This window comes from Sardina pilchardus, chromosome 11, assembly GCF_963854185.1.
Source record: "Sardina pilchardus chromosome 11, fSarPil1.1, whole genome shotgun sequence".
NCBI classification, from domain to species: Eukaryota; Metazoa; Chordata; class Actinopteri; order Clupeiformes; family Clupeidae; genus Sardina; species Sardina pilchardus.
Genome location: NC_085004.1, coordinates 8,013,021 through 8,030,913, shown reverse-complemented (window position 1 = coordinate 8,030,913; position 17,893 = coordinate 8,013,021). Strand labels below are relative to the sequence as shown.

At 47.1% G+C, this 17,893-nt stretch overlaps 2 protein-coding genes across 3 annotated transcripts; one reads left to right on the top strand and one right to left on the bottom strand.

Moving 5' to 3' along the window:
- Positions 1–310: 310 nt before the first annotated feature.
- Positions 311–9,782, top strand: tdo2a (tryptophan 2,3-dioxygenase a). 2 transcript variants are annotated; one of them, XR_009940615.1, is made up of 13 exons: positions 311–624; positions 917–1,025; positions 2,241–2,331; positions 2,626–2,696; positions 3,169–3,296; positions 3,458–3,644; positions 4,758–4,865; positions 5,238–5,349; positions 7,621–7,678; positions 7,799–7,878; positions 8,021–8,111; positions 8,535–9,031; positions 9,272–9,782. XR_009940615.1 is itself a non-coding variant. In XM_062549474.1 (12 exons), the coding sequence occupies exons 1-12, from the start codon at positions 590–592 to the stop codon at positions 8,695–8,697; spliced, it is 1,233 nt and encodes a 410-aa protein (XP_062405458.1). In that variant the 5' UTR covers positions 311–589; the 3' UTR covers positions 8,698–9,782. The 2 variants fall into 2 exon arrangements, 1 of the variants encoding a protein (XP_062405458.1); XM_062549474.1 differs by having other exon boundaries at positions 8,535–9,782.
- Positions 9,783–9,795: 13 nt separating this feature from the next.
- Positions 9,796–17,893, bottom strand: ctso (cathepsin O). The gene is made up of 9 exons (XM_062549475.1): positions 17,609–17,893; positions 17,239–17,350; positions 16,851–16,996; positions 16,371–16,538; positions 15,894–16,015; positions 14,808–14,971; positions 11,181–11,273; positions 10,428–10,465; positions 9,796–10,341 (listed from the first exon to the last, which is right to left on the bottom strand). The coding sequence occupies exons 1-8, from the start codon at positions 17,801–17,803 to the stop codon at positions 10,431–10,433; spliced, it is 1,035 nt and encodes a 344-aa protein (XP_062405459.1). The 5' UTR covers positions 17,804–17,893; the 3' UTR covers positions 9,796–10,341; positions 10,428–10,430.

Here is a 17,893-nt window from a genome sequence, read left to right as displayed (position 1 = left end):
AAATGCATTGTATGTGGCTCATCAAAATGTAATGAATGTAGATGACGCAAGCCACATTGTTGAAACCCTGCTTTGAAATGTGTTTGAAATGTAGATATTGTAGCTGTTGTGATGTGAGTCATTGGCAAAGCTGACGCTCTTGGCTTGGCTTCACAAGCTCCAGCCATCGCAGGTGGAGACGGACAAATAGTGTGTTTGTACGCATCACAGGCAGAGCAGCGGCCAATAAGGACGTGGACAGTGATGACATGATATGATTGGATGGTGGTCAGGCAAGGGGAAGCCTATAAAGACATGTGTGCACAGAGGCTGCCGGTCTCCCATAAGTCTGACCACTCGAGGATAAGGGGCAAGAGTTCCTTCTGTGAGAAATAGAGAGATAGAGAGAGTAGGAGATAGAGCCAGAGACTAAGAGAGAGGGGGATACATGTGAGAGTGAGAGAAAGAGAGAGAGAAGCAGAAGGAAAAGGAGAGAGAGTGATAGACAGTGTGAGTAAGTGTAAGAGAGGGTGAATACGGAGAGAGAGCGAGAGGGAGAGGGAGAGAGAGAGAGCATTGTGTGCTATTGTGTGTATCGTCTGGCAGAGCCATGAGTGGATGTCCATACTTCCAGAAGAGAGATGTGTGAGTACTATGAAGACTCTGACCACCGCTGAAGACTACTGTACTCCTATCTGTTTGTCGTTACAGACACCTACAGTACACACTCACTGACAGAGCTGTGTGTGTGTGTGTGTGTATGTGCTCTCGCTTGAACATTTGCTTGTGTGTGTGCGTTTGCATGTGTATGTCCATGTGCATCTATGTGTGTGTGTGTGTGTGTGTGTGTGTACATGTGCATGTGTGTGTGTGTGTGTTTGTGTGTGTGTGTGTGTGTGTGCGTGCGTGCATGTGTGTGTGCTGTACGTCCCTTCAGTCTGTTTCAGAGCCGCCAGCAGCAACAGGAGGAGGGGGAGAGGGACGACTCTCAGGATGGGATCAACAAGGCCAGCAGAGGAGGGATCATCTACGGAGACTACCTGCAGGTACACACACACTCACACACACACACACACACACACACACATGTACACACACTTGTACAGTACATGCACACACACACACACACACAAACACACACAGTCTCTCTCACACACACATACACACGCACACACGCACACACACACATACACACACACACACACACGTATACACACGTATACACACCTGTACAGTGCACACACACACAAACAAACACAGACACACACACACACACACACACACACACACACACACACACACACACACACACACACACACACACACATACACACACACACACACACACACACACACACACACAAATGTCCGTAACAGTCTAGCCAGAGAGGGTTAAAGCAGAGCGAGAGACGTAAACGTTCAACCATTTCCGCGTTCTGTTTTCTCAAAGGGGAGGGGGGCAAAATTCCCCTTTAAGCAGACCTAGAAAGTGACGTTACATTTTAATTGAACTGCTTGCCAATCTGACAGAGATCGATATCCCACTATGACGTCTTTGAGACACACCTCTTTAAGCAGACAGGAACTGTTCAAATGTTGCTTCCATAGAGATGCATTATGTTGCTCTATCTTGTCAGTAATGAAGGATCTTTGGTCTAACATACTGTAGAAGGGAAGCTTACTCCAGAGCAGGGGCAGCAGCAGCAAAAGCATGGTCTCTACATTTGTATTTGGTTTTGGGTACAGTCAGCACAAACAGGTCAGAAGCTCTGAGGGGGGAGTTTGTAAATCTGAGAGATACTGTAGGTGGGGGCTCTGCCATTCAAGCATGTACAGGTCATTAGCATGTCTTGTGGTAATTAATGTAGATGTGTGTGTGTGTGTGTGTGTGTGTGTGTGTGTGTGTGTGTGTGTGTGTGTGTGTGTGTGTGTGTGCACGTTTGTCAGCATAGGCAACTTTCCTCCTCAGCACCTCTATCCTGTGGTGTCCCCCAAGGACCCATTCTTGTGCCCATCCTCTTTGCCCTCTATATGCCCCCTTTAGGCCGGTAGGCGCCACCCTTAGAAAATATGGCATCTCATTCCACTGCTATGCAGATGGCACCCAAATGCACCTTCCCCTGAAAGGTCAAGACTCCTTAAAACCTCTTCTAGACTGTCTTGATGATGTCAAAGCCTCTATTGCCTTTTTTGGAATTGTAATGACAGCAAAGCTGAAGTCCTCATATAAAACTAATGGTGAGCGGCTGTTCTGTGTCCAGCTGGATAAGATCGTCACTGCCCAGACTCTCCAGAGTGAGCTGAAAGGCGACAAGATTCACGATGAGCATCTGTTCATTGTCACACACCAAGGTAAACACCAACACACTCAGTTCTCCATCAGCGACCATTCTGGTCCTCCATCTTTTTTGTAATGATATTCTCTGGAAGCATATTAGAGAGACTTGTATCTTTTCCATCGCATTTAGTCATCTGTTACTGTAACTAACACATTTGAGGTGAAGGGTTATTATGTTTAAGGGGTCATCATGTTTTTGAATCAACATTTTTAAGGGTCATCATTATGTCTAAGGGGTCATTATGTTTAAGGGGTCGTCATGTTTAAGGGTCATAGCTAACTGCGTACTTTCTCCATCCTGTGTGCAGCATATGAGCTGTGGTTTAAGCAGATCTTGTGGGAGCTGGACTCAGTGAGGGATATCTTCATTAGCGGCCATGTAAGTCTCTTTAAAGTGTGTGTGTGTGTGTGTGTGTGTGTGTGTGTGTGTGTGTGTGTGTGTGTGTGTGTGTGTGTGTGTGTGTGTGTGTGTGTGTGTGTGTGTGTGTGTGTGTGTGTGTGTGTGTGTGTGTGTGTGTGTGTGTGTGTGTGTGTGTGTGCATTGGGGTAGCTACATTGGGCCAATATTCATATACAAATGGCCTTGAGAATCACTACTGCCTCAAAGCAAGAAGCATGATTTCTTTTTTTTTAAAGAATGCACATTTCAAAATAATCCTCAACATTTAACAAATTCTGTTTTATATGCTGTGGACTTTGAACAGTCATTCCTCTGAGTTGAAAGATTGGATGTTTCTGTCGGGGTCGCATGTGTTGACCCCAGGTGTCCTAATGCATGTGTTGACCCCAGGTGTCCTAATGCATGTGTTGACCCCTGGTGTCCTAATGCATGTGTTGACCCCTGACCCCAGGTGCGGGATGAGCGGAACATGTTAAAGGTGACCACCCGTGCCCACAGGATCGTCATGATCTTCAGACTCCTGGTCGACCAGTTCGCTGTTCTGGAGACCATGACAGCTTTGGACTTCTTTGACTTCAGGTCAGCAGATGTTTAACATTTCATTATTTATGTGCTTGTTTGCCATGTAAATTATTTGAATATACTAACATACATTTAGGTGCACGTACTTATATTGGATTGTTTCTATGTATGGTTGTGTGTGTGTGTGTGTGTGTGTGTGTGTGTGTGTGCTAAACCAGGGAGTACTTGTCCCCAGCCTCTGGCTTCCAGAGCTTGCAGTTCCGTCTCCTGGAGAACAAGATTGGGGTTCCGGATAACCAGCGGGTTCCTTACAACCGGCGCCACTACCGGGACAACTTCCGTGGGGAGGAAAGCCAAGTGCTGCTCAGCTCTGAGGAGGAACCCACACTACTGCAGCTAGTGGAGGTAAACACACACACACACACACACACACACACACACACACACACACACACACACACACACACACACACACACACACACACACACACACACACACACACACACACACACACACACACACACACACACCTCACATCTCACATGGAGAAACCCACACTACTGCAGATGGTTCAGTGGGGTGTCCTACGAAGCTCGATTAGTGGCTTAGCGAGGTATGTTGCGCTCAAAACCAGGGTATGCTGTCATACGAAAGTGGATTTGTTTTAGCGTCTCTGTATCACCATGGTATCTTATGCTCGCAACCAAACCTGCTCGGGAGCGGGTTATGTGCTTAGTTATAGCTCAAATCGTGAAATATCACCGCCCTCTGACCAATTCTAACCAATCCATTATCTTGAACAACGAAGTTATCTCACGTGTGCTAATTTGTCATACTTTGAACAGGTTCGGCCCCGCCTTTGCAAACATTTTGAATCTCGAAGGCGCTTTTAACTATGTTGTGCGTGCAAATATGTCACTACTATGGACATGCATGCCATACAATATCTGATGACCATCGACTTTTTGATGTTATAGGTTAGACACTAAAAAAGACCACCCTAGATTTCGCTACCGCTCATGAATGCGGAAGTAATCGTTTTTAAACCTAGGCTGTCTTGTGCGTCTCCACGTTTCCCGATTGGTCAAAATCACCCCAACCACGAGAACGCGCACATATCTGAGCTGAAAGCCTAGTTTGACAAATTTATCACATACCTGCTGTCGTAGGATCACATAACTTAATACCCGAGTTGAGGCTTTGTGCAGCCTCGATATGTCTAGATAACCTAGATTTGTCTAACTTGCTTCGTAGGACACCCCACAGGTAAAAATCAGGACATCACCAACACACACACATATCACCTGAACACCAAACACATCACCTGCAGTTTCTAGAACACCTGACCGTTCATATGCTAGTGAGGTTAAATGTACCACGGCAACATACATTTTCCATAGCAAAAAGTCATACAGTAGCCTGTGTTAATATTGTTTCCTCATCTTTATTTAGCATCTTCCAGTGCTATATTATGATTATTATGGTCTATCAACACATTCCCTGTCTGTGTGCCGCAGCAATGGCTAGAACGCACCCCCGGTCTGGAGGAGAACGGCTTCAACTTCTGGGGAAAGCTGGAGGCCAACATCGCTATTGGGCTCAGGAGCCAGAGGGAGAAACTAGAGGTGTGTCATCGTTATCACCTCATGGCTCATATGCCGTGGGGTATTACAAGTACGCGGTTTAGTGACACACCTGCTAGTTAGCGCAGTGTAAGCAGTAGACCTCCTAATAGAAGAGCGGGCTGGTATGGCTTCATTCTCCTAACAAAACAATGTCATTGGGCTCTTGTTGTAGGAGGTTTACCATTTTCTATGAGTGAACTTATCCAAGTTTGTCACAAATCCGTGTATTTGGAATACTCCCCAGCTCTGCACAGACATCTTTGGAAACAATGGACTCCATTCATACTGATACTGATAGCAGTAATCTGCAGGAACATTTAGCATATTCATTCATTCATTAATTAATTCATTCATTCATTCATGGTTGGACAGATGAAGCCGGCGTCGGAGGACAAGGATGACCAGATAGCCGAGTTCAACAAGCAGAGGGAAGTGCTGGAGTCCCTGTTTGATGTGAAACGACATGACCACCTCGTGAGTAAAGGTGAGGATGATTACACACACACCCATACACACACACTCTCTCTCTCTCTCTCTCTCTCTCTCTCTCTCTCTCACACACACACACACACACAGTTCCAAGGACATGCAAATACATGCACCAGGCCTGTGACAGTTTAGCTATTTGCACCGTAAGAGTTGAACATCGCCCGATGTCTTGTGGACATATGCAATCAATCCAGTACACTTTAAATCAAATTGAATCTCTGCTGTAATTTGTGGTTTGTTTGTTTAAATGTGCTGTAACCCTGGCACCATACAAACATTCCACACCCCTGACAATCCTAAAAAGGACATCTAGAGTCAAAATCCATGCTTTCTTCTCCGTTATCCAATGGGGAAGACATGGGCTACTGGTTAGGGCCTCGGTTCTGGTAACCAAAGGGTAGCCGGTTTGATCCCTGACCACTAGGAAAAATGTGGGCAGGGGGAGTCAGGGCTGGACTGGGACCAAAAAACGGCCCGGGCATTTTTGGCCATAGTGGCCCACCATGATAATTTACACGATAAAACATATGTGCACACTGTTTTGCTTGTAAAACATATTTAAGTAAACCGCAGTAGCCTGCATGGAAGCGAGTAGACTAGCCTACCCTTGCTAAAAAAAATATTAATTATTATTATACTCTCTCTCTCTCTCTCTCTCTCTCTCTCTCTCTCTCTCTCTCTCTCTCTCTCTCTCTCTCTCTCTCTCTCTCTCTCTCTCTCTCTCTCTCTCTCTCTCTCTCTCTCTCTCTCTCTCTCTCTCTCTCTCTCTCTCTCTCTCACACACACACACACACACACACACACACACACACACAACCACGCACCCACTAGAGTAAACCAGCAAGGATGAGGTTGTGCACAAAATATCATATGCTATTAAATGCTTCACTAAATAAAACCTGCTATAATTTATGTTGAGCATTTGCACAGTTTTAGCCAACAATTCACCTTGATACTATTTAGTGAAGATGTATAGGCTACACATCCCAAAACATTTTCATTGTTAATTCCATGGGCTATCACCATTCCTGTTTCATTCCATGCGTCTGACTGCATGTCTGTGTGTATGGGTGTCTGCTTGTCTGCGCAAAGAAATTTGATAGTTTGCTTGTTGTACTGCGTCAAAATTGACAACAATTTCGACCAATCGTGACTGTCTTAAGATTTCAGAAGGTTGATGGCGAGCCGACAACTCGTTAATTTGATGGGTATCGCAATTCAAATGCATGCGAGAGGGGTAGGCCTACACAGAAACCACACAAAAAGACGCGCTCACACTATAAAACTTTGTTTTGCTTAACTGGGTGCCTAATCCTACATAGTAGGCAGGTTACATCTAAAAGAAGCCAGGGGAAGCAGCAGTCACAGAATTCAAACTTGTAATTGTTCGTTGTGCGCCCAAAAAGTTCAGCCAACATTTCGGCTACTTCTTACCTGGCTCACATAGCTATTCTGACCTCCTCCTCAATCTGTCCCTGCTGGGTCACGTCTCTCACCTCTTCCTCCTCCTCCGAATCAATTTGAATAGCTAGTCCTTCCTCTGTGTAACTACTCTGTTGCACACTCGCATGTGCCTCTCTGAAGCCTGTGCACTCGGTGCTGCTTCTGCACTGCTGCTATGTCGACGGCCTTGTGTGAACTTGTGGTGGCAAACATTTCTGTAATTTTAGCACATTTTTGCTGCATCCACTTGTAGGCTTTTGCCTTTTATCTCGCAACTTCTCTGCGCCCCCCTTGCGCTTTTGTGGTTTGTCTTTGTACATTTTCATATACGGACGGTCTCATACTCCGGTCGAACTCCAGTCAAGAGGGATATGAGGCCGGGAGGGAGACAGGGAGGGGCCTGAGATGTAATTGGACTAGCCCAATGGCTGGCATTGCCCGGTATGCCCTATGGCCAGTCCATGCCTGGGGGGAGTGGTTGAGCACTGATCTCCCATGCCCACATCCACAGCCTTGAACAAGGCACTTAACCCCTTATACACACACTCACACACACACTTTAGCAAGGCACCTAACCCCTTATACATACACACACACACACACACACGCACACACTTTAGCAAGGCACCTAACCCCTCACTGCTCCCCGAGCGTCGCTGACTGCTCCAGGTTAGTGTGTGCTTAACCTCACTGTGTGTTGTGTGTGTTCACTAATTCACAGGCTCGGATAAATGCAGAGACCACATTTCCCTCACAGGATCAAAAGAGTGTACTTGTACTTACAAATAAACATCTAGATCTAATAGCCATGCTTTTTCTACAGGTGAGAGACGGCTGTCATATAAAGCTTTGCAGGGAGCTCTGATGATCTACTTCTACAGGTGAGGTGTTTCTCTTCTCTCTTCACCTGCCAACTCATCTCCCACACACTCCTCATCATCTCTCGTGTAATGTGTTGCCTCACTTCACCTGTTCACCGCTCACCTGTTGTGTCCTCTCAGAGAGGAGCCTCGTTTCCAGGTGCCCTTCCAGCTGCTGACGTCGCTGATGGACATTGACACCCTCATGACCAAGTGGAGATGTAGGTGTCTCACCTCAGTTGAACAGGTGCCATTGTAGTGAGAGGACCTGTCCATACAGTCTGAAATGGTTCCATCTCTACTCGATTTCACGTAACTATGCATCACAAACAAACTGAGTGACTGAATACTTCCGTCTCCTAGACAACCATGTGTGCATGGTCCACCGGATGATTGGCAGCAAGGCTGGAACAGGTGGCTCTTCAGGGTACCACTACCTGCGTTCCACCGTTAGGTGAGTTCTACCTCGTCCAAATGCCCGTCCTGCATACACTACCCATCATAGAGCTGAGCCATCACTTATGCCAGTCACAGTTCCCCTATCACGTATGCCAGGCACACCCACCATATCGCCATCACTTATGCCAGGCACACTTCCCCCAGACAATAAAACATAAATAATAAATGTTTCATCCCAATTGGCTAATCATATCCTGCATCCCAACTGTCTAACCATATCCCATATCTTAATTTGCTAAACATATCCGACTGAAAATATTCTTATGTGTATGGTGACAATCCCACAAAAAATATGCAAAGTGTGTGAGAAAAGGTCCTCCTCTGATCCTGACCTAATACATTACTAACACAACTAGACCCAGCCCCTGGCAGGATGAGGATTTAAAAGAGCTGTGTGTTGTTGTGTTGCTCTCATCAGTGACCGGTACAAGGTGTTTGTGGACCTGTTCAACCTGGCCACCTTCCTGGTGCCGCGCCACTGGGTGCCCAAGCTCAACCCCACGGAGCACACCTTCCTCTTCACCGCCGACACCTGCTGCGACAGCTCCTACTGCAGCAGCAACAGCGACGACTCCGACTAGAGACAGCGCGCCAATGCAGGAGGCAAGAGGACAGAGTGCAGTGAAGACAGGGAGAGAGAGAAACAGAAAGAAAGAGAGAGAGGGATGAATCAGACAAGAGAGATGATTATGGGTGAAGGTCAAAGATAAAGAGCCAAGAGGGGGCAGGTAAAAGGAGAATGGGGGGGAGGTAAAGGGTGGAGGGTGGTAAGAGGCAGGGGGAGAGTATCATAACATGCACTGTATAAAAGTGAAAGAGTATAACATGTAGAGTATGCTGAACAATAGTTTGTAGATCAAGCAGCAGGCCACCATAACGATGCTGCAGCAGGCCACCATAACGATGCTGCAGCAGGTCACCATAACGATGCTGCAGCAGGCCACAATAACGATGCTGCAACAGGTCACCATAACGATGCTGCAGCAGGCCACCATAACGATGCTGCAGCAGGCCACCATAACGATGCTGCAGCAGGCCACCATAACGATGCTGCAACGGGTCACCATAACGATGCTGCAACGGGTCACCATTACGATGCTGCAATGGGTCACCATAACTATGCTGCAACAGGTCACCATAACTATGCTGCAACAGGTCACCATAACGATGCTGCAACAGGTCACCATAACGATGCTGCAACGGGTCACCATTACGATGCTGCAACGGGTCACCATAACTATGCTGCAACAGGTCACCATAACGATGCTGCAACAGGTCACCATAACGATGCTCTTCACATACGTTGATGCTGCTCGCTGCGCGGCCTAATCATTTAAAACTGCTTGCACTGAATACTTCAGCAAAGTGATGTATGTACATAATAGTCCAAACTAAATATCCAAAGATAATGGGGTAACAAAACATACTTCAGAGAACTAACCTATATTTCACCAGTTTATTTTGGGCCGTTTAACATTTCTTCTGCAAAGCCTTCATCAGAGCATGTACATAGTGTTGATATGATGAAATTATCAAATGCCTGTTCATAGAAATGTGATTATCAATAGTGACGTGCGTGCTGATTTGCTCCGTCATGATCAGTAGGTGCTTTTTGTAAGAAATATATATTGCTGTTGTGTCTTCATTAAAATATCATGACTTTGAACTCTTCTGTGTCTTGTGGTGAATGTATTGAAGAGGTCCAGAGTGCAATGTTAGATCTGACATTTTATTGTTCTGAGATTATCTGGGATTTAATATATATATATATATATATATAAAAAAAAAATACAAATACAAAAGGGAACAGTCTCACCTGTCAAAATGTTGTTAAAGTACAAAAATAAAACTGTATTACAAAACTATTCTGTAATTTCTGATATTATCTAAGTAATTATGTATCATCTCTACACTGTCTTTATTAAGACATACTAACACAGAGACATATCCTGTAGACCTCCCTTTATCACATGCTGGTGCTGTTCCCTATTAACATGCTGATCAAATATGTCAAAAATTAACTTCAAGTGTATTCAAAGTACCAGGTGGAGTACAGTGACATTTGGTCCCTTTGATGAAGTGCCCAGTTTGATGGTCCATTTTCTTACACAAACAACCTCTCTCACACACACACACACACGGTTTGATGGTCCACTATCTTACACGCACAACCTCTCACACAAACACACACACGGTTTGATGGTCCACTATCTTACACACACAACCTCTCTCACACGGTTTGATGGTCCACTATCTTACACACACAACCTCACTCACACGGTTTGATGGTCCACTATCTTACACACACAACCTCTCACACAAACACTGCCGCCACTGTGTCCGCAATACCTGAGAAACAACACAGAGAGCAGAGGAGTCACTCACACACAGAAAGGGCCATATCAATGCAGATTAATAACGTGTGTCTAACAACAGACACATCAACTGTATGAAGGGACAGTGTTATGTAAGGAAGGTTTTGTCCAGCAGGAAATGAAGCCCTGACAGGGCGAACAGAACCCCAATATGCAGCGGAGGCCTTAGAAATGATTTAGCTACATTTCATGACTTCCACTGACCAAATCAATAGTTTGCCACACAGATATAACCCAAAAGTTTCAGGTGTTGCGTGGCAACATCTTACTAGCTGGCTTTCACTGTAAATGAAATGCCGTTGCAGTAAGCAAACATTATACAGATTTAACAGACCTCCTGGAATCGGAAGGCGTCTATCCACTCTCTGTGTGCGTGTGTTTGTGCTGTGTGTGTGTGTGTGTGTGTGTGTGTGTGTGTGTGTGTGTGTGTGTGTGTGTGTGTGTGTGTGTGTGTGTGTGTGTGTGTGTGTGTGTATGTCTGTGTTTGTAGTAGGAAAGTCAACATGTTGAAATAATCATACGTGGAGCTGTAAAGTGGGGCATTGATTGATCCAGCCTTGACTCACAGAAAGAGACATACGGTATGTAGGTGACCCCGAGTTGCCCCCTCTGACATGTGTGAGGCTGGCAGCATGTGGGTGACCCCGAGTCGACCTCTGGGTCACCGAGGACAAGACAGCCGTACTCACCACATAGGTTGCCGCCGATCCGGATGTGCACATAGCCATCGACGCCCCAGGAAGAGCCCCAGGAGTTACGCACGATCCAGTACGGCACATCGCCTGGGACACACAGAGCACAAAACACATCTCACACAGCTCGTCTATGGGAGGCAAACATGCAAAGACGTCTGGCACTAGAGCAAGTTGCCATTTTGTATGTCACTCTTTCACACGTTGATGTGTGTTTGAGTGGTCCTGTGCAGGTGTGCCTCAGTCCTGTCGTCGCAAGGAATGACTGATGGCACCTGTTGATGAATGCGTACCTGCATTTCCATTCAGGAGCCCGTGCATTACATCTGCATCAGTACACCACAGAGCATGAAGGCCAGCATGAAGGCCTGCTTTTTGTTTATGCTTCTTAATACCATGAGCTTGTAGTTTGTCAATAAACGTCAGCAGCTACTAACTAAATAGCAAAGTTGTCCATTACTTCATGGCCATGCAATAACTGGGCTACTAATGTGTGTCATCTCAGGGTTCATGCTGTGTGTGAATGCTAACAGAAAAGTCTAGTTCTAAGGGTAGCCTCTCCAGTTAGGATCTAGCAGAACTGTGTTCTTAGAAATGTTACACCTGAAGTGTGTGTGTGTGTGTGTGAGTGTGTGTGTGTGTGTGTGTGTGTGTGTGTGAGTGTGTGTGTGTGTGTGTGTGTGTGTGTGCGCGCACACCTATGATGTCATATCCAGTGATCTGTACTGCATGGCTGTGTGTGGTTGTGTGTGTGTGTGTGTGTGTGTGTGTGTACCTGTGGTGTCGTATCCAGTGATCTGTACTGCATGGTTGTGTGTGTGTGTGTGTGTGTGTACCTGTGGTGTCGTATCCAGTGATCTGTACTGCATGGTTGTGTGTATGTGTGTGTGTGTGTGTGTGTGTGTGTGCACCTGTGGTGTCGTATCCAGTGATCTGTACTGCATGGTTGTGTGTGTGTGTGTGTGTGTGTGTGTGTATGTGTGTGTGTACCTGTGGTGTCGTATCCAGTGATCTGTACTGCATGGTTGTGTGTGTGTGTGTGTGTGTGTGTGTGTGTGTACCTGTGGTGTCGTATCCAGTGATCTGTACTGCATGGTTGTGTGTGTGTGTGCGTGCGCGTGTGTGTGTACCTGTGGTGTCGTATCCAGTGATCTGTACTGCATGGTTGTGTGTGTGTGTGTGTGTGTGTGTGTGTGTGTGTGTGTGTGTGTGTGTGTGTGTGTGTGTGTACCTGTGGTGTCGTATCCAGTGATCTGTACTGCATGGTTGTGTGTGTGTGTGCGTGCGCGTGTGTGTGTACCTGTGGTGTCGTATCCAGTGATCTGTACTGCATGGTTGTGTGTGTGTGTGTGTGTGTGTGTGTGTGTGTGTGTACCTGTGGTGTCGTATCCAGTGATCTGTACTGCATGGTTGTGTGTGTGTGTGCGTGTGTGTGTACCTGTGGTGTCGTATCCAGTGATCTGTACTGCATGGTTGTGTGTGTGTGTGTGTGTGTGTGTGTGTGTGTGTGTGTGTGTGTGTGTGTGTGTGTGTGTGTGTGTACCTGTGGTGTCGTATCCAGTGATCTGTACTGCATGGTTGTGTGTGTGTGTGCGTGCGCGTGTGTGTGTACCTGTGGTGTCGTATCCAGTGATCTGTACTGCATGGTTGTGTGTGTGTGTGCGTGCGCGTGTGTGTGTACCTGTGGTGTCGTATCCAGTGATCTGTACTGCATGGTTGTGTGTGTGTGTGTGTGTGTGTGTGTGTGTGTGTGTGTACCTGTGGTGTCGTATCCAGTGATCTGTACTGCATGGTTGTGTGTGTGTGTGCGTGTGTGTGTACCTGTGGTGTCGTATCCAGTGATCTGTACTGCATGGTTGTGTGTGTGTGTGTGTGTGTGTGTGTGTGTGTGTGTGTGTGTGTGTGTGTGTGTGTGTGTGTGTACCTGTGGTGTCGTATCCAGTGATCTGTACTGCATTGTTGTGTGTGTGTGTGCGTGCGCGTGTGTGTGTACCTGAGGTGTCGTATCCAGTGATCTGTACTGCATGGTTGTGTGTGTGTGTGTGTGTGTGTGTGTGTGTGTGTGTACCTGTGGTGTCGTATCCAGTGATCTGTACTGCATGGTTGTGTGTGTGTGTGCGTGCGCGTGTGTGTGTACCTGTGGTGTCGTATCCAGTGATCTGTACTGCATGGTTGTGTGTGTGTGTGTGTGTGTGTGTGTGTGTGTGTGTACCTGTGGTGTCGTATCCAGTGATCTGTACTGCATGGTTGTGTGTGTGTGTGTGTGTGTGTGTGTGTGTGTGTGTGTGTGTGTGTGTGTGTGTGTACCTGTGGTGTCGTATCCAGTGATCTGTACTGCATGGTTGTGTGTGTGTGTGCGTGCGCGTGTGTGTGTACCTGTGGTGTCGTATCCAGTGATCTGTACTGCATGGTTGTGTGTGTGTGTGCGTGCGCGTGTGTGTGTACCTGTGGTGTCGTATCCAGTGATCTGTACTGCATGGTTGTGTGTGTGTGTGTGTGTGTGTGTGTGTGTGTGTGTGTGTACCTGTGGTGTCGTATCCAGTGATCTGTACTGCATGGTTGTGTGTGTGTGTGCGTGTGTGTGTACCTGTGGTGTCGTATCCAGTGATCTGTACTGCATGGTTGTGTGTGTGTGTGTGTGTGTGTGTGTGTGTGTGTGTGTGTGTGTGTGTGTGTGTGTACCTGTGGTGTCGTATCCAGTGATCTGTACTGCATTGTTGTGTGTGTGTGTGCGTGCGCGTGTGTGTGTACCTGTGGTGTCGTATCCAGTGATCTGTACTGCATGGTTGTGTGTGTGTGTGTGTGTGTGTGTGTGTGTGTGTGTGTGTACCTGTGGTGTCGTATCCAGTGATCTGTACTGCATGGTTGTGTGTGTGTGTGCGTGCGCGTGTGTGTGTACCTGTGGTGTCGTATCCAGTGATCTGTACTGCATGGTTGTGTGTGTGTGTGTGTGTGTGTGTGTGTGTGTGTGTGTGTACCTGTGGTGTCGTATCCAGTGATCTGTACTGCATGGTTGTGTGTGTGTGTGTGTGTGCGTGCGCGTGTGTGTGTACCTGTGGTGTCGTATCCAGTGATCTGTACTGCATGGTTGTGTGTGTGTGTGTGTGTGTGTGTGTGTGTGTGTGTGTACCTGTGGTGTCGTATCCAGTGATATGTACTGCATGGTTGTGTGTGTGTGTGTGTGTGTGTGTGTGTGTACCTGTGGTGTCGTATCCAGTGATCTGTACTGCATGGTTGTGTGTGTGTGTGTGTGTGTGTGTGTGTGTGTGTGTGTGTGTACCTGTGGTGTCGTATCCAGTGATCTGTACTGCATGGTTGTGTGTGTGTGTGTGTGTGTGTGTGTGTGTGTGTGTGTGTGTGTGTGTACCTGTGGTGTCGTATCCAGTGATCTGTACTGCATGGTTGTGTGTGTGTGTGTGTGTGTGTGTGTGTGTGTGTGTGTGTGTGTACCTGTGGTGTCGTATCCAGTGATCTGTACTGCATGGTTGTGTGTGTGTGTGTGTGTGTGTGTGTGTGTGTGTGTGTGTGTGTACCTGTGGTGTCGTATCCAGTGATCTGTACTGCATGGTTGTGTGTGTGTGTGTGTGTGTGTGTGTGTGTGTGTGTGTGTGTGTGTGTGTGTACCTGTGGTGTCGTATCCAGTGATCTGTACTGCATGGTTGGCGTTGCGGCTGGAGCAGTGATGCTGGATGACTCCGCCCAGGTAGTCCTGCCAGCTCATGGCATCTACCGTCACCACCAGAGGACCATAGTCCACCAGCCAATGCTTCATCAGCTCCTCCTCTTCACTGAAACACACACACACACACACACACACACACACACACACACTTCATCAGCTCCTCCTCATCACAGAAATACACACACACACACACACACACACACAAACAAACACACACACACTTCATCAGCTCCTCCTCATCACAGAAACACGGAAACACACACACACACACACACACACACACACACACACACTTCATCAGCTCCTCCTCATCACGGAAACACACACACACACACACACACACACACACACACACACACACTTCATCAGCTCCTCCTCATCATGGACACACACACACACACACACACACACACACATTTCATCAACTCCTCCGCATCACTGAAACACACACACACACACACACCTTTTCAGACCAGCACCTTCCACCCATTGAGATGTGTTACTGCGTAGCTGAAGGCCAGGGAGATGGGTAGCTTGCCCACAGCACCACCCCCACACACAAACAGACAGACAGACAGACAGACAGACAGACAGACAGACAGACAGACAGACAGCCACACACACACACACACACACACACACACGCACACACACACGCTCACTCCTGCCCAGAACCTTTGGTCTGTACAAACAGTGGGCAGGTCTGGGGGCAGTGCCCTGTGAGTCGCCCACCTCAGTGTCCTGTACAACTCGTGCACACTCATCCCAACCAGACTGACCTTGAGTTTCAACATCTCTCCCTCTTCTCTCTCTATGTGTGGACACTGCAGTCAGTAACACACACACACACACACACACACACACACACAGAGAGAGAGGGAGAGAGAAAGAGATAGAGAGAGAGAGAGAGAGAGAGAGAAAGTGAAAGAATTCATAAACCTAAGCCGTACACACATATATCACTGTGACACATCTATTTCTTAGCTTCCAGTCTGATAGCACTGCACCCTATTGCTGCTGGACTGTACCTGAAGTCCTGCGCCTTGAAACCGTTCACGGCCACACCGCTGTGGGACTGGGCAAAGAAATGGCACAATCCAGACTCTCCTTTATAAGGGTAGTCAGGTTTCTTCACCAGCTTCTCCTGGGTCTTTGAAGACAGACAAACACACACACACACACACACACACACACACAGAGAAAGGCTGTTATCAGTTCAGCTTCAGACTTCAATGTAACTGAAACTAAAGGCTCTCAAATGTGACATTATGGTTCACACAGACAAGGAGGACCAGCCAAAACCGGGCCCACTGACAGGTCCATTATTAGGGGCACAACTCTCTGGGAGAGCTGTCCTCTCCTTGCATAGTCCTAAATTAAGCATTATTTCTGAACTTATCAAGAACTGTTATATCCAATGTATTGTATGTGGCGCTGCTGTTCTCCTGAAAGGAAATCTCATTCTGCTTAAAGTGCGACACAAGGACAGATGATTGGACCTGTACCTCCTTCAGCCAGGCGAGAGCTCGCACTGGGGAGCCCCCATCACAGCCCTGGTCCTTGTACGAGCAGTCGATGACCTGCTGGACACTCAGCTCCTCAAGGGGATGGCTGTCTTTGGCTCTGGCCGACTCGGTCGCCCCGACAATGCTGAAGGCCCAACAGCCCCCACACTGCAGTTGGACAACACAGAGGCAGGGGCACACAGGACATTACATATGCTCATTCCAGGGTACAACTAATGTCATATGTGATTCAGTATGATTGCCACAGCAGTGTCTTACGGAACGCCTGAACCTGAATACGCACAACCAGTTTGACAGGAGTGTGTGTGTTTTATACAACACTACAGTAATATCGTGGAGGCATACGTGTTACAATTCAATTCAATTCTTTATTTTAAGGATAACCCCTTACAAATCTGGCGTCCACCACAGACAGGATCAGTGGTCAGGGGTCAGGGGTCAGGGAGAGTTGAGGCTTACCGCTCCCTGGTTCTGCACCGGCCCCACCTTCCCCTCGTCACGCCAGTCGAAGCGGCCAGGCAGCTCTCTGGCCACATGGCTGCTGTGGTTCAGACTGCTGGTGTTAAAGGGAGGGACCACTTCAGCCTGGGCTCGCAAGTACAGATCTTGAGGAGAGAGGGAGAGGTTGAGTGAGAGAACAAGATGGAGGGCTGTCAATATCAGTAGTTGTAGTAGGCCTACTAGGAGGAGGAAAAGTAGGCTATATAACCTTTATTTAACCTGAATGTAAAAAAAGTTTGAAAATGTCTTTCACAAGTGTCGATGTCGGAGCCTGATGTGATGTAAAAAGTGGAGGGGAATATATATTCAAGGGATGCTGCACGGTGCACGACAACAGGCCCGTTACCTCTGAACTGCTGCGGAGACAGATGCGAGAATTGATTCACACCATATTTGGCCGAGCTGTTGCTGGCGTCCTTAGGCTTCGTGTTCAGAAATGTGTGCCTATTGAGAGAGTTCTGCGAGGGAGAAAGGATGGAGATGTCAGCCTGATTTAGCCTTACTACCTGAAAAAAAAGTCAGACTTAATAGCCTACACTTGCCTACGAGCAGGCAATTCTAGATATCAACACTACATCTCTAAACTGTTGTGCTATCCGGGAAACGGATGGAGCATTGAAGTAGCTGTCCCTAAACTTTGTCGGGACATTCGATTGTTCGGTTCTGGTAAAATGCAAATATCAAGGCTGAATAATTATTTTAAGCGTCCATCTTACTTCGAAATTGAGTCTGCCTTGTGTATACTCTTCCAGACTGGCGTATGTGTGCTGGAATCTCTTGCTGAATAGATTAAAGTGAAAGGACGAGTTGTGTTTGTTTTCAGTTCCTTCAGATTCTGAGAGTTGGTAATTTCCTGCGGTGAAATCGACACTCTGATACAAAAACAGAAAGAAAATGACAATTTCCGCCATTTAACAGAAATCCCGCATAATTTACACTGCTTAAAGTTCATTTAATGGCACAGTATTACAACCGAGAAGTAGGACGGCTTCTATCGATCA

Coding starts and splice junctions, on each gene's coding strand:
- tdo2a (XM_062549474.1), top strand. CDS start 590: ATGAGTGGATGTCCATACTTCCAGAAGAGAGATGT. Junction 1,026..2,240: donor TCTACGGAGACTACCTGCAG/GTACACACACAC, acceptor TTCTGTGTCCAG/CTGGATAAGATCGTCACTGC. Junction 7,679..7,798: donor CTGATGATCTACTTCTACAG/GTGAGGTGTTTC, acceptor GTGTCCTCTCAG/AGAGGAGCCTCGTTTCCAGG.
- ctso (XM_062549475.1), bottom strand. CDS start 17,803: ATGGCGGAAATTGTCATTTTCTTTCTGTTTTTGTATCAGAGTGTCGAT. Junction 17,351..17,608: donor AAGGCAGACTCAATTTCGAA/GTAAGATGGACG, acceptor TCTCCCTCGCAG/AACTCTCTCAATAGGCACAC. Junction 11,274..14,807: donor CACTGGATACGACACCACAG/GTACACACACAC, acceptor TGTGTGTCCCAG/GCGATGTGCCGTACTGGATC.